Source organism: Equus caballus, chromosome 11, assembly GCF_041296265.1.
Source record: "Equus caballus isolate H_3958 breed thoroughbred chromosome 11, TB-T2T, whole genome shotgun sequence".
In the NCBI taxonomy this organism is placed as follows: domain Eukaryota; kingdom Metazoa; phylum Chordata; class Mammalia; order Perissodactyla; family Equidae; genus Equus; species Equus caballus.
Genome location: NC_091694.1, coordinates 20,855,561 through 20,870,368, shown reverse-complemented (window position 1 = coordinate 20,870,368; position 14,808 = coordinate 20,855,561). Strand labels below are relative to the sequence as shown.

At 56.7% G+C, this 14,808-nt stretch overlaps 1 protein-coding gene across 17 annotated transcripts in view; it reads right to left on the bottom strand.

Annotated features, from left to right (window-relative positions):
* The window catches only part of ZNF385C (zinc finger protein 385C), a 51,575-nt gene that overhangs the window by 16,653 nt on the left and 20,114 nt on the right, over nucleotides 1-14,808 (bottom strand). For 10 of the 17 annotated variants that reach the window (XM_005597389.4, XM_023652520.2, XM_023652519.2 and 7 more), the window contains one exon: nucleotides 10,763-11,014. In XM_005597389.4, coding sequence (XP_005597446.1) covers nucleotides 10,763-11,012 — 250 coding nt within the window. In that variant the 5' untranslated portion in view covers nucleotides 11,013-11,014. The other 7 variants (XM_070227264.1, XM_070227268.1, XM_070227259.1 and 4 more) reach the window with 6 other exon arrangements.

Below are 14,808 nucleotides of genomic sequence, written 5' to 3'. Positions count from 1 at the left end.
GAGGATGCATGGGAAGATGGAGATTCTGAAACTGCACTGTCCGATACGGTAGCCACTAGCCACATGTGGCTGTTTAATCAGAATTAAACAGATTTTATAACTCAGTTCCTCAGTCGCACTAGCCACATTTCAAGTTCTCAATAGCCACATATGCCTATGGCTATTGTATTGGACAGCCCAGATAAGAGAACATTTACATCATCCCCAAAAGTTTCATTGGACAGCGCCACTCTAAAAAAAAATAGGCAAAAGCCATTGATATTCTCAACCTCAACTTGAAGGAACCAGGTAGGTGGGGCCGGCTGTAAATAAAACGGGACTGTGTGACCAAGACTGACCAGGAGGGCGTACCTGTGGCAGACCCAGGTCCCTCCACCTCTCCACACCCTGGTCAGCTCAATGGGAGCCCGCACAGCTTAAAGGGCCCCTGGGGCGATTGTGTGTTCGTTCGTCTGCCACCCCCATTCCACCCGGCACGAAAGCCTCAAACACGGTGTTTATTTTGGTCCCAGATGGTGGTCCCAGCCTTCTCCTCAGGCTCCTTGGGTCCCTTCCTTTGGGGACCCCACTAAGAGGAGTCCAAGCTCCCGGCAAAGTAAGGCGGGGCGCCCCCTCCCCTGGCAGCCCGAGTGAGGTTGGTGCTCCCTGCATGCCCGGCCCATCCTCCCGGGGCCGGGACGCGGAGGGCTGGGGAACTTCCTCTGGAGGGCGCGCGGTGGAGGAGCCCTCGGAGGGGTCCCCCGGAGGCACCGGGCCTCCGCCCGCCCGCTCGGGCCCGCCCCGCAAGGCCCCCAGCCCCGTCGCCCGCCCCCTGCCCGGAAGCTCCGGGAGGGGGCGCCCCGCCGGGCCCGGGCACCCCGCCCGCACACACTCACGGAGCCACGGGAGCCACCATCTTGCGCGGTGGACGCTCTGGCCGCGGTCTCCTTGGGCTCCACTGAGCGACAGCAGCCACTAGCGGTAACCGGGGCGAAGAGGCGCCAGCCACCGGCGCGGGCCGGGGTCGCGGGCAGGGCAGTGGCACCCCCGGGGCTCACCTGGCCGCGCCCACCTGCCGCGGCGCCGGCCAGGCGCGCGCTGAGCCCGGCGTGGCCCTCGGCCTCCCCCGCCCGCTGCAGCAGGAGCGACAGAGGTTAGACCGCAGGAAGGATGTTCCCCGAGGGCGGGAGGGACAGGAGTCATTCATCCATCACCTGTAGCCCTCGGTTCCTAGAGGAGCTCACAGGTGAGAGCTCACGGGTGAGAGACCAACAGGTAGAGCCTCCGGAGGCTACCCTCTGGCAGGTGCTCCGAGAGTTCTGAACAGAATGCTTTGGGATCCCGGAGGAGCAGGAGCGGCGGTAAGCTGAAGGTCGCCTGGAGAGTCGATTAGGTTTCACAACAGGACGAGTGAAATGTCCTAGGGGAAGGGCATTCCAGGGACTGGCAGGCATCGGGAAGTTGAAAGTTCAGCGGTGGCGCTGGTTCACAAAGGTCAAGGTAGAGTGCCGGTGTGCAGGTGGGGGAGCAGCGCTAGAAAGCTCTGCAGTGGCTGCTAGGGATTTTGACCTTCCAGGAACCTCAGGAGGGGTTTGAGCTGGGAGCTCAATGTTTTAATCTTATGAGTTATTTATAATGGGGATGCCAGAAATGGGTGTGGAGGGAGGAGGGACCTCTCAGATGCACAGGAGACCCTCACCCCTGTGTGGGTACCCCAGAGAGAGAGGGAGAGGGTGTGGGTTCCCTGTGGGAGGAATTCAGGGCTGTGGCAGCCCAACCCTGCCAGACCTGGAGTCCAGAGGCCTGCAGTGGAGCTCCAGAGATGTTGAACTCTGAGGCCTTGGGCTGGACACTTAGCAATGCGCCTCGGTTTCCTCATCTGTGAAGTGGGAATTACAGCCAGGTGAGGAGGAAAGGGCAGGACAGGAATGGGTTTGAGGACCAGATGAGGAGCTGGGTGTGGAGGCCATTTGAAGAGGGGGTGCTGGGGCTCTTGGTGACCCAGTCTCCCCTTCTAGTCAGCACAAAGTCGCCCAGAAATGCCTTCCAGCCCCCCATAATTGTGTACACTCCTCTCCCACTCCAGGCCTAGGGCACACGTTGATTTGAGGTCGGGGCCTCTGGGGTAGCTGCGGGAACGCCTCCCATCACCCTTCACAGGGCGCTCTGTGCCACCCACCATCTGCCTCTGACACTCACAGTGAACCCTGGCCGCCAGGGCCGCTGGGATGATGCATGAGTCATGGCACACACATGCGCACGTGTGACCACCTGGCTTGTGGGTACATTCAAATGGAAGGAGACATGGCAGCCCCCAGACCTGCCCTAGGGTGGCACCATACAGCCCGACAGGCCTAAAATTCTCTGAAAGGGTTAGGTGTGGCGGGTCTTCTAGGATGGCATTTTGCAGCAGAACAGCCACCCTGGCTAAGTATGTCGGAGCAGTCCCTCCCCAACAATCCCCCTGGCTAGGGGTCCACAGCTGGGACCCACAGCTCATTGGACCGCTGCCTCAAGAGGGTGGGTTATTGCTCTGGTCAGACACGAGCAAACCAAATGGAATAGCAGAGAAGAGGCCACCTATAGGGGTCCACCTGAGGCTGGGGCAGGGGCAAAGAGCAGGTGTCTCATGAAATAACATCATCCTGGCTGCCACCCAAGGGAGAGGATCTGGGGAAACCACATCCTGCTGCTTTGCCATCACTGGGAAAGATACACACAGAAGAGCACAGGGGCACACACCCTGCGGTCAACAGGCACCCACACAGATGGTGACAGGCACAGATGCCAAGGCACACACTTACACGGATCTCCCCGTGATGAGACCTTCTACGCATGCTGATATGTGCGCATATGGAGGTGGTACCCATGCAGAGACAGACAGATACCCATGCTGGCCAAGAGGCAAAGGCAGGCACAGAGGCCACGCATGAGCATGCACGTACACACACAGGCAGGATCAACAAAGACCCCCCTCAGATCGTATACACCCAGAGAGACAGACACGTGAGGACACGCAGACCCCTACAGTGGCATATACAGACAATACAAAACAACAGGCCTACACCAGCACACACCATCACAAAGAGATATACGTTCCCAAAGATCAGACACATTTCCGCAGAGATAGGTGTGTGCACAGACCCCCCCCCCTTACAAAATTAAATGCATCTGACTTACACACGAGTTCATGTAGCCAACCCCAGAATCTCTCTCTCTCTCTCTCTCCCTACCACAAGTCATAGGGGCAGATAGTAGGGTCCTCCCCGAAGCATACACACACACACACACACACACACACACACACACACACCTCAAATAGTAAAGTTGCCGTTTCTATTACAGATAAATCCAGAACTCTGTAAAGAAAATGGGAGTCCAGGAGGGAGAGAGAGCCCAAGGGAGGTTGAACCCAGACCCCTGGCTTGCCCACTCCCTGTAGGATTAGGATTCCCACCACAGCCAGGGGGTCCCTCCCCACATTCTCCAGAGCCCCCAACCCACTTCAAGGTTGGCTGGCATTCAAGATCTCCCAGAGTGCCCCCTCCCCGCACTGGAGGAGGACCCCCAAGTCCAGTCATGATGGAACTCTGCCCCAGCCCACTGTCTCCAGTCCTTGCTGCCATGGAAGGGGTTCCCAAAAATGCCCCTTAAAGGATAGTGGATGTCTCCCTCAAACAGGGCCAGGCGACCCCTGTGTGGAGAGGAGACCATGAATAAGGGGAGGCAGCATCAGTGTTGACCGCGGCGCAGTGGCTGGACCTCGGGTAGGAGTCCCCTGCTTTCTGCCTGTCTCCCTCTGCTCCTCTCTCTCTCTCTGTGGCTGTAACAACTACCCCTTCAGCCCCCTCTCCTAACAGCCCTGGGGCCTCCGGGCAGCCCCTTAGAGGCTGTCGAAGGTCTGATCTGATGCAAGGAACCTTTGACACAGGCTCCCTGGACGCGCGTCTGCCCCAAAGTGCAGTGCACCTCATCCTGTAGGGGGGACCTGCAGGGTGGACCCCAGCTCCCCAACCATTCCTGCCACCCCCGCCCCACCTTTGTTCCCAGCCAGAGTCGGGACTCCCCTGCCCAGCCCTGGACATGAGAAAAGGTACCAAGAGTCAACTGGCTACCGTAGTCTCTGAAAGACAACTTTTGGGTATCAACAATAGCAGGAAAAGGATAGGGACCCACGCTCGTCTCTAAGCCCCCTCCCCACCCCCGTCCTCAGCACTCACCCAAGAGCATTCTCTGCCTTTGGAGGCTCTGCTGAGCGCAGAGTGAGAAGCAAATGAAACCCAGCCAGAGAGTGACAGAGGGAAGGGGTGGGGGTTGCGAGGGATAGGAGGGGAGGGCGAGAGGGAGGGACTCCTGCTCCAGCCTGGAAAGCAGCGGTTCCTGGGCCCTGTCTCCCCTGGCCAGGAAGGAACTGCCTATTTCCTGGCTTCTCCCATCCCAACCATGGGTGGAAAGAACAGGGCACGTCCTTCCCCAAGGGCGGAGTACAGGGCAAATGCGGAGACTAGGGACACAGGGAGGCTGATGGGGGCATCCAATTCCTCGACTCCTGGAGAGTCCCTGCCCAGTGCCTCTTAGGCTGAAGCGAAGAGGTGACCTGCCTACAGAGACCTCCAGGAAAGGACATGCCCTGAGCACCTTCTCTGGCTGCCAGAAAGTACTTGCTGCTGAACTTTGAAGCCCTGCCTCAGGGCTTGCTGCTGCAGGAGCCCCCGTTCTCCTGTCCAGCTTTACTCATCCTCTGCCCATCATCATCCCCTTCTATTTACCTCTTTTTGCTGAAGGGGAAACTGAGGCTCAGAGAAGTGTTACCACTTGATCCCAGAGCATTGGCCATGGTGGGGGAAGGGGGCAGGGAGCCCAGATGCCCTCTTAGTCTAGTACCTGGACTATTGGACCTGCTGCGTGGGCAATGTGAGGGGTGGCCATCCGATCAGCTAGAACTTCTGACACCCCTCCCCTGCCTGCACCCTTCCTTCCACCCCTCCCCCCAGTCTTTTTTCTCCTCCTTTTGCTCCTTCGTCCCCTTCTCCCCCTCCGCTTCCTGAAAACAGGCAGGCTCTCTACTTACCTGAGCACCTGGTGGCTGGGAGGGGGTGGAACAGGGGAGAGGAGACAGCCAACCCACAGCTGGATCCAGTCTCGCATTCCAAGCCCCGGTCCCAGCGCTAGCCCCCCACCCCCGTCAGCATCCTGTCTCCACCAGACAATAACCTGTAATCTCTGGAGCAGCCAGTACCCGAGCCCAGCCGCAAAGACGGTCTGGGTTGGGTGGGGGGGTGGGTTGGCAGCAGCAGCTCCTGAAAACAGGTTTGTTAAGAAGAGGCTCTAGGAGGAAGGACTTGCTGGGGTGGGGAGAGGAAGGAAACTCAAGCCCAGAGCTAATTAACCCACCCAGACACAGACAGAATCTTTGTCTTCCGTGGGGGCAGGGATCTGAGCTAAGCCCCCTAATTCTCCACCCAGAAGGCCTTGCCTTTCCTGGTGGTCCCTCGGGGGAGATGCTGATGGTCAGGTTCACACTTGGGGGAGGGGGATGTGATGGCTGTCCAGGGAGAGCGAGAAGCAGTCCCATCATCTGCCACTTAAGGAGAACAGCAGCAGGAGGCACTGGTTAGATTTCAAAAACTTCTCAGTGCTCTTGCGGGAGCACAGTTTCTCTGAAACATGCACCCAAAGGCTTCAGGATGGGCTGGGGGGCACTGAGAAGGACCCAGCAACCCAGGGAGATTCTGAAGTGATAGGGGGACAGGCTGGAGGGCTTTCGGGCCTCCTGATGAGACTGAAATTAATCCATCTGTGGGGAGTGGGGGTGAGGAGCTCATCAAGCCGGTGACCCAGGTGTGACCTGAGCTCAAAGTCTTTGATCTCTGGGGCTCAGAACAGGCTTCTGCAGTCAAAGACTTGGAGAGGAGATGGGGGGACTGATTAGAACCAGAGCTAGGGGAGGTCTGAGGGTGCAGGGCAGGGGACAGCCTCCATTGCCACTCTGATCCCTCCCCGCCCCCAAAGGCATAGGGACTGTCTGGTGCAGCTGCAGCCTCTTTGCCCTGAAATCCATTATACTCTGACTGCATCTCTGTTTTCCTGTCCCCCTTAGTGTCTACCCTGCACTCCCCACGCAAGGCGTCTTTGGCCATTTCAGTAAGCCAGGGCTTAAGTCATTTCTGAAATCCCCTTCTCTCCACTCTGGTGTCATGTTGCTGTGGATGGGGGGACAGTGGGGGTGGGAGGCTGAACTGGATGGCTGGGTCAGTCCTGCCAAAAGACAGGGGGGATCAGTTGACTTTAGGAGGCTCCCTACCCCCTCCCCAGCCAGCCTAGGCAGAGCAGGCCATGGCTGGCATCTCCCTATTTTTCAGTTGAGGACACCAAGGCACAGGGAGAGGAGAGGCCAGGGCCCTAAGCATTTGTGGAATCATGTGTCCTGGGAGCCAGGCTGCCTTCTCTGGGCCATCCCTCCTCCCCACTCCACAAACATTAAGGCTCAGTGTCTCTTGATGTGGGCCGTTCTCCTCAGCAGCAGGAGTTGGGGGTGAAACAGGCTTTAGAGTCAGACACGCTGGCATCTGAGCCAGCTGTGTGGCTTTGGGTGTGTTGCTTAAAGTCTCTGAGCTCCAATATCCCAATCAGTAAAGTGAGGGCTGAATGCCATCATCTCTGCCTGGGATGGCTGTGGGAAGAGGGAAGGCCAGGTGCATGTGGAAGTGCTTTGCCAACAGTTCAGCTCCCAAGCACTCAACTTGGTGCTGGGGGTAGGTCATAGCTCCTTGCCAAGGTGTCCCCCATGTGCTGTGCGGGCCCAACATCCACACAAGAGGTTGGAGCTAGGAGGGTTGGGCCGGCAAACCTTTCTCTTTGCAGATGTTCAAGAACCACCGAAAATTATTGAGGAGGGTGTGTGTGTGACAGTCAGTAAGATCACTGAGTTCAGCCTTAGGGGGTGGCGGTTCTTGGTGCCCACAGCCCAATGGGAGGAGGGGCAGGGGGAGTGAAAGTTGGCTCAAGACACATTCTTGAAGAAGGAAAGGGCCTGCTGTGTGGGAGACAGAGACAGAGGGGGTGGAGGATGGGCAGGGAAAGGTGGGGAAGTACCTGGAGGAGGGGGATGGGGAAATGTGGGGTACCTGCTGTGTCCCCATCCTGTGCCCCCTCCCAGGTGTTCCAGGCTCCCTCAGGCTGGCGGCTGAGTGTGGCTGAGGAAGGCAGCCTGTGACCCAGGCATTGGTGAGGAAGCTCAGAGCGGGAGAGCCACCCATGCATCTGCCTCCCTCAGAAGGCCTCCAGGGCATGAACAGGAGCGGGTCCCCGCCTCACTGCCTGTGACGGCCGGGCACTGTGCAAACCGCCAGCCCCACAGACCCCTAATCAAAGTGACAGCTCCAGGAGGCCTCCCAGAGAGGGAGCGTCCAAGTGTCTGCCTGGGCCTCCCACCCCGACACCAACAGCACCCTCCCAGGTGCCACAGGAGCTGCCACAGGACCGAGGCCTCAAGAACAAAGCAGCATGTGAAGCGCTCCTCATGATTCTCCTCAAGCCTCCTGAAAGTAGAGGTGGCTCTCTGGTTCCGAGGCTGGAGGCTGCCCCAGCCAGCCACACCCTAAGGGTCTCTGCCAGGCCCACCATAGGCTGGGAGAGACCTTCACCTGAGGTCCCCCACCCAGGGGCAGCTGCTAGCATCCTCATGCTGGGGGCTGCCTCTCCCACCCCCAGCTCTCAGAGGGCCAGGGAGACAGGAGAAATCCATGGGGGGCATGGCCTGGAGTAGGCTCAGAGATAACTACGCCAGTGGACAGCAGGTTCTCCATCCGGAGCCCCAGAATTCCAGGGTTCCCAGAAATCCGAGGACACTTCCTCCTCGCCCCAGGCACAACCACCACTTGCTATGCTCCCACAATGCCCTTGCTCCTGTCAGCATGGCAGTTGTAAAGGTCTGGCCCCAGGGCTGTCTCTCTGATGATGAGTGCCCACAGGGTAGGCACCAAGCACACTCAGCGCAGAGTCCTGGCATCCTGCACGGGGCCAGCACAGGGCTGGAGGGCTAGGCAATGGATGGACTGAAGGACAATGGAGGGACAGTGACTTACCAGGTCCCATTTAATAATCTGGAGAGGAGTACGAGGCATCGTGTCTCCTGGTGATCCCCCAAACCTACGCAGGACTTGGGGATGAGGACTGTGGGAAGAGGGAAGCCAGGTGAAGGGGGTCCTTATCCCTCTGGGCACCCTGTCCCTGGCCACAGGTATCTGGTGCTGTGGTCTTTCCTCCTCACACCCCACCTGCTCTCTCCACGTTGGCATGGTTGGGGGGGGGCGAGTGCTTGTTCCCTGGGGACCACTGCCTGGAAGGAGTGCCCAAAGAGGCCGTGTTAGGGGGAACAGGGTGGGATGCATCCTCAGGCCACAGGACTGGCCTTCCCCACCCAACACTCCCCTCCAGCCCTGCTTCCCTCTCGGCGGCCCCCTTACTAATAACGGAACTGCCCATCGCAACATCGCCTAATCTAGAGTCATCCTTGGCACCTCTCCCCCTTGGTCCCCACATCCCATCAGTCACTAAGTCCTGCGGGCCCTGCTACAGACAAGGCCCCAGAATCTGTTTCCTCTACCCCTCTCTCTTCCTTCTCATGTACCCCCAAGCCTCACCCTTACCCCTTGCCGGAGACCTCTAAAACCACTAACTACTCCTGCTCAAAAGCCTTCAGTGACACCCATCACCTCTGGGACAAGGCCAAACGCCCAGCACTGCCCGCTGCCCCTGGAAACCACAGCCTCAGTGCTCTGTGCATGCGCTCCAGCTGGCTCCCGGCCTGGGACTCCCTTTCCCTCACCAAGATCCAACCTCAGTGTCATTTCTCTGAGGCTTTCCCTGACTTCTGTCTGTTCACCTCTCCCTCTGACTTCTCGAAGCACTCCGTACCCACCTCTACGAGGCCTGTTATTATCTCGGGCAAACTCGTCTGCACATGTAGTTCTTTAGACAGCTCTTTCCTGACAGGCAGCAAAATACGAATTCCAGACAAATACTGATATGTTCTTACTTATATGCAGAATCTAAAGAATGCTGAACTCATGGAACTCATGACGGTGGTTGCCAGGAGTTTGGGGGTGGGGGAAATGGGGAGATGTTGGTCAAAGGGTACAAACTCCCCCCTGTGAGATAAATAAGATCTGGGGGTGTGCTGCCCAGCATGGTGACTGTAAGGAGCAATACTGTATTATATACTTGGAAGTTATGAGGAGAGTAGATCGTAGCTGTTATCACCACACACACACACAAAACGTGAGGGGATGGAGGTGGTAACTAACCTTATTGTGGTAATTATTTCAAACATCTACATGTATCTAATCATCACATTGTATGCCTTGAATTTACATATATGTCAATAATACTTCAGTAAAGCTGGAAAAAAATTAAAATATGAATCCCCAAAACAGCAGCTTGCACATAGTAGGTTGTCTCTGAATATTTGATGAATTAATGAGTGATTTTGAACTCAGACACAGACGCACATGTGCGCATGCACACCCCCTGCCCCCCAGAAACATCCACACAGTCAGATACACTCATGCAGAGTCACACCCTTGGGGGCCAGCCCCAGTGCTCAGGTGGCAGAGCTGGTGCCAGCCATCAGAGCATGCCCTGCTTTGCTTATGCAGGGACCTCTGCCTGCCGTGTCCCTTCTTCCCTCACCCCTATTCCAAAGCTCTGTGCACCCCCCTCCTTCACGAGGCCTTTTGTGCTGCCCCAGGTATAATTGCCCTTTCTCCTTTGTACCCCTGGGGGTATGTCCTGCATGGCACCCACAACACTCATCTGTTCTTTCTGTGTCTGTCTCAGCCCAAAAGATAGATTCAGTCTTGGGGGGGCAGGGTGGTGAGGAGTGAGACTGGAATTTATTTGTCTCCAGGCCCCAGCACAGTGCCAGGAACACAATGGCTACCCCACAAGTAGTCACCAAAAGAAGAGGCAGACGTCTAGGGGGTGTCTGAGTTCAAAGCGTAGCCCTCTGGCAAAGCTACCAACCTGGGCTGCAAGGTAGGTTTCCGGTGGCCGCCCCCCAAGAACCAGGCAGAAGTTCCAGCCCTTCCCGCCTCCCACACTGCGCCTGGCTCTGAACCTGTTTCCCCTGCCAGCCAGCCTCCCGCCCCTCCTCACTTTGCTCATGGCCCCCATGTGCCTGTCAGCTGGAATCGCCCTCACGAATGCATTCACCCATTTCCTCCAGAAATCTGCCTTGCAGCCAGCGGCCCCCTCCACGCTTGCAGCCAAACCTCTGCAAAGTCACCCTAGCCAGGGAGAGGCAGAAATCCTGGCCAGGAGTCCAGCAGCCAAAGGAAGAGGAACTTCCCCCTACCCTCCGGACCATCCCTCAGCCTGAGTGTCGTGCATCTTGCTGACTCCAGCCTTCAGAGACCAGAGGGGGTGCCTGGATACCCTGCAGCAGAGGCCCTTGTCTGAAAGACTATTCCTGCCAGGGGTCCAGAATGGAGAAATGCTACTTAGGGGTCCTGGTCCCAAAAGACCTCATCAGGAGAGCCCCCAGACCCAAAATGACCGCAAGAGGAGACCTCAAACCTAAAAACCCTCAGACCCTGAGAGAGGCCATAGAGGGTTGTCCAGATGCAAACACACAACTTGACAGCATCTGGGGCACTTCAGACCCTGAGACCCCATTGAGGGAACCCCATATCCAAAGACCGCACAGAGAGAGGCAAAGACCCAGAGCCTCTCTCAGGGGCCCAGAACCAAGTCCGTGGGAGCAGCGCCCCTGCGCACTGACCTGGCCCTGCGGGGGTCTTTCCCAGGCTGAGCTGCCGAAGCCGCCTCTGGTGGGCCCGCCCCCCACAGTGCACCTGGGCCTGGGCGGCCGAGTTCAGCTGGATGTTGCAGACGTCGCACAGCGTGTACGATGGCCGTTTTCTTTCTCGCTTGGGCTTAGGTGGTTCTGGGGGCCGAGGTGGGCACTCAGCAACTCCAGATACGGGGGGCTCCTTCTCACCTGGGGGAGATGGGCTCAGGGGCCGCTTCATACCTGAGCAGATAGAAGGAGACAAGGAAACAAAGGCCGTGTTGTGAACACATGGAAGGAGCAAGAGGGGTTCAAGACCCAGAGAAGCCTGAGCCGTGTGTCCTGGCCGAAACTCCTCTGCTTTCGGAGACCCCCCCCAACGCAAGGATGGCAGAGGGGAACATAATGGGGTCAATTTCAAACAAAGCAGCATTAGAATGCAGAGTTCCCGGAAGAGCGTCAGAAATGTCTACACACTGGGCCACAGAGCAAAGTGCTCAGGGAGGGAGACCCGAGTCCAGGAGGCCAGGTGGGCACAGAGGGAGAGGCAGCAGCGAGCTTGGTGGAGTCACGTTCTGGGAAGCCAGAGTCCTGTTCTCAGCCCTGCAGCAGCGCTGACAATCCTGTGACTGGCAGGCCTGTGGCGCCTGCTGAAGACGCAGCAGCTGCTGGCCAGAGGGGTGACTGTAGAAATGCAACCTCCCTATGCCCAGCGCCCAGCTGAGTGACATTCACAAACGGTGACAGTGTGTGGAGGCATCCCTACTCCTGCCCTGCATCCACCCCTGCCCCATGTGGCTCCAGATGCCCCCTGCTGTCTTGGCCGCCCAGGCTGTGACAACAGTTGGTGTTTTCAGTAGAGACCTGGGCCCTGCTGCCTGGGTCTGCTGAACACAGCCCCATCTCTCTCTCTCTCTGTCTCTCTCTCTCACACACACACACCCCCCAGGCCCCAGAGAGCACACGAATCACCCCTCCAGCCCCTCATCTTCCATAGACAGTCCTTCCTTTCCAGCTCACTTCTCTGCAACTTTCCTACCTGACTCCGCCTCTAACCAGGTCTATTCTAGGGCAGCCCAATGACCCTTCTCAGACTAAAGCGTGTTCATTTTCACTTCCTTCTTGAATCTATGTGCATGCTTCCTGCCTCTGCTTCAGACTGGGGACTTCCCAAGGGCAGGGCCTGTGTCCCCCCTCACCAGGACACGGAACTCCTGAGGTCAGGGACTGTGTCTCTCCCTCAGACTTCGGGACCCCCAAGCCTAGGGCCTCAGTGAGGCATCACCAAGTCCATCTCTCTTGTTATGGGCTGAACTGTGTTCCCCCAAAATTCATATGCTGAAGTCCTAACCCCCAGTACCTCAGAATGTGATTGGATTTGAAGAGAGGGTCTTTAAGGAGGTAATTAAGTGACGTCATTAGGGTGGGCCCTGATCCAACATGACTGGTGTCATAAGAAGAGGAAATTCGGACACAGACAGTTCCAGAGGGAAGACCATGGGAAGACACAGGGAGAAGACGGCCACCTGTAAGCCAAGGAGAGAGGCCTCAGAAGAAACCAACCCTGCCGACACCTCGATCTGGGACTTTAAGCCTCCACAATCGTGAGAAAATACTTTTCTGGCATTTAAGCCCCTCAGTCTGCGGCACTTTGGCAGCCTAGGCCCCACTAAGACACCCCCTAAAGGGCATTTCCTGTGTCTTCAGGCTCACGCTCATTTTGCAAAATAGACCAAGTCAACTGAAGTGATGCCGTAATATTCTCATAAGGCCACACATCCAGTGGCGGAGCCCACCTCTGAACAGAGAACATGAATGTCTCAAGTCCACAGCCAAGAACCCTGCCTGCAGTCCCTGGACCCGGCCCCCGGCTCTCAGGAAGCTGCTTGTCCTTATTGTGGGCAATGGTCCCACATAAGTGTCTGTCATTACATGTGGGGACTGTGTGTGAACGGAACAGAGGGGCACAGCGGTTAAGAGCACGAACTCTGTATTGACTCATACCTGGTTTCAAATCCCAGCTCTGCCACTTCCTGGCTGTGTGACCTGAGCTTCAGTCCCCTCGTCTGTATATCTGTAAAATGGGGTGATAGTAACAGTTCCAAAGTCACAAGCTCACTGGGAGGATTAGATGAGCTGATCCATATAAAACACTTCTCAGCGTCCCATAAATGGCAGCTGTTACTAATCCGCAGTGTGTCTGTGTTTTGCAGCTTTGAGTAGAGTCACCTTGTCTGTCACCCTGTATGTCTGTCATGTGTACCTGGGTCTCTGTGAGTGTCTCTGTTACCCCATTGTTTGTTGAGGTGAATCTGTGTCACTCACTCTGTGTGCATGTCACAGTGCAGCTATGTCATGGTGTGAGTGTCATTGTGGCCATGTCATGTAACGAGACTCAGTGAACATCTGAGACTCAACATGTGTTGTGGGTTGAATTGTGTCTCCCTCAAAATTCATATGTTGAAACCCTAACCCCTAGTAGTTCGGAATATGAAATACGACCTTATTTGGAAATGGGGTCATTGCAGATGTTATTAAGATACAGATGTTATTATGATTTCAAGATCTCTTATTTGGAAATAGGGTCGTTGCTGATGTTAGGTTAAGATGAGGCCCTACCGGAGTAGGGTGGTCCCCTAATGCACTATGACTGTGTTCTTATAAAAGGGGGAAATTTGAACACAAGCATGCACGCAAGGAGAAGCATATCAAGATAAATGCAGAGGTGGGGGTGATGCTTCCACAAGCCAAGGATTGCGAAAGATGCCAGGGAACCGCCAGAAGCTGGGGGAGAGGCCTGGGACAGACATCCTCACGGCCCTCAGAAGGACTCAACCCTGATCTTGGACTTCTAGCCTCCCAAACTGTGAGACAATACATTTCTATGGTTTAGGCCACCCGGTTTGTAGTGCTTTGTTATGGCAGCCCTAGAAAACTAGTACACCGTGGGTCCGATCTTTGTGTGGTCAGAGGTGCATGGTGACGTGACCGGCCCGTCGCTCTGCAGGTGGTGTAGCTGGGCTGCAGCACCAGAGATAACCTCCAGGTGGCGCAGCAAGCACCTTAGCGGGAAGACAAGAGGTGAAACTTGGTACCAATCGCTGGGGCGGACCCCACTCCTCCACACTCCCGGGGCAACTAGGCTGCCCTCGCGAGCCATGCCAAGCTCCTGGCTCCACGTATGGGGTCCAAGGCACAGCCCTGTCCACAGAAAGCACACTGGAATGTCACTCCACGGGGCTGGGTGCCCCTCACCAACATTCTGCACTCTCTCACGTGTAGATGGAGGGCATTATAGCTATCCTCTTGCCTTTATAAGTCTCCCCACCCTCCCAGAAGGAAGAAGGGGCAGGGAGAAAGTACTAGGGGTCGAGTGTTGGAGGGGGTTTTACCCGGCCAGCGGGGGGAGGCTTCAGGAGAATGAAATTTCCCTGACTTTACCAAGGAGAGCTGCCTGCCTCACCAGCAAGGGGACAGGGGTATTTTGAAATCTCGGTTCAATTTATGACAGGGAGGCTGAGGACATGGCCCAAGAGAGCAGACAAATATCTGCCACAGGGCTGATTAAACCTCTGTGATATACAGCCTCTGGGCTCACAGGGCCTGCTTGGATTCTGGGGCTAATTGTGTGCCCTCAGCCAGGCTGCTGGGCCTGCTGCAGCCTGTCCTGCCTGACCAGGCTTCCCAGCTGTCTCCTCAGGAGCCACACCACTCCAGCTAAGCCACGGCCCAGCCAGAAAAGGTGGAGGAGTGGGCAATTTTTAGGGCACACACAGGTCGGTCTAACCCCTGCCGTGAGCATCGGCAGGTCAGCACCCCCTGTGCTGGGTTCTGTTCAGAACCAGCATGACTCATCGGAGCTGGACCTATCCTTGGACAGGACCTGGTCCACACGCTCTCCTTAACAGAAGAGGAAATTGAGTCCCAGAGCAGGGGAGTGCACTTACTTCAAAGCACATGGAAACACAGTGCAGGAGCTGCTTCTAGAAGTTTCCCTGCCTCCCTCTCTACCATCCAGCGCCCCAGGCCACCTCTTC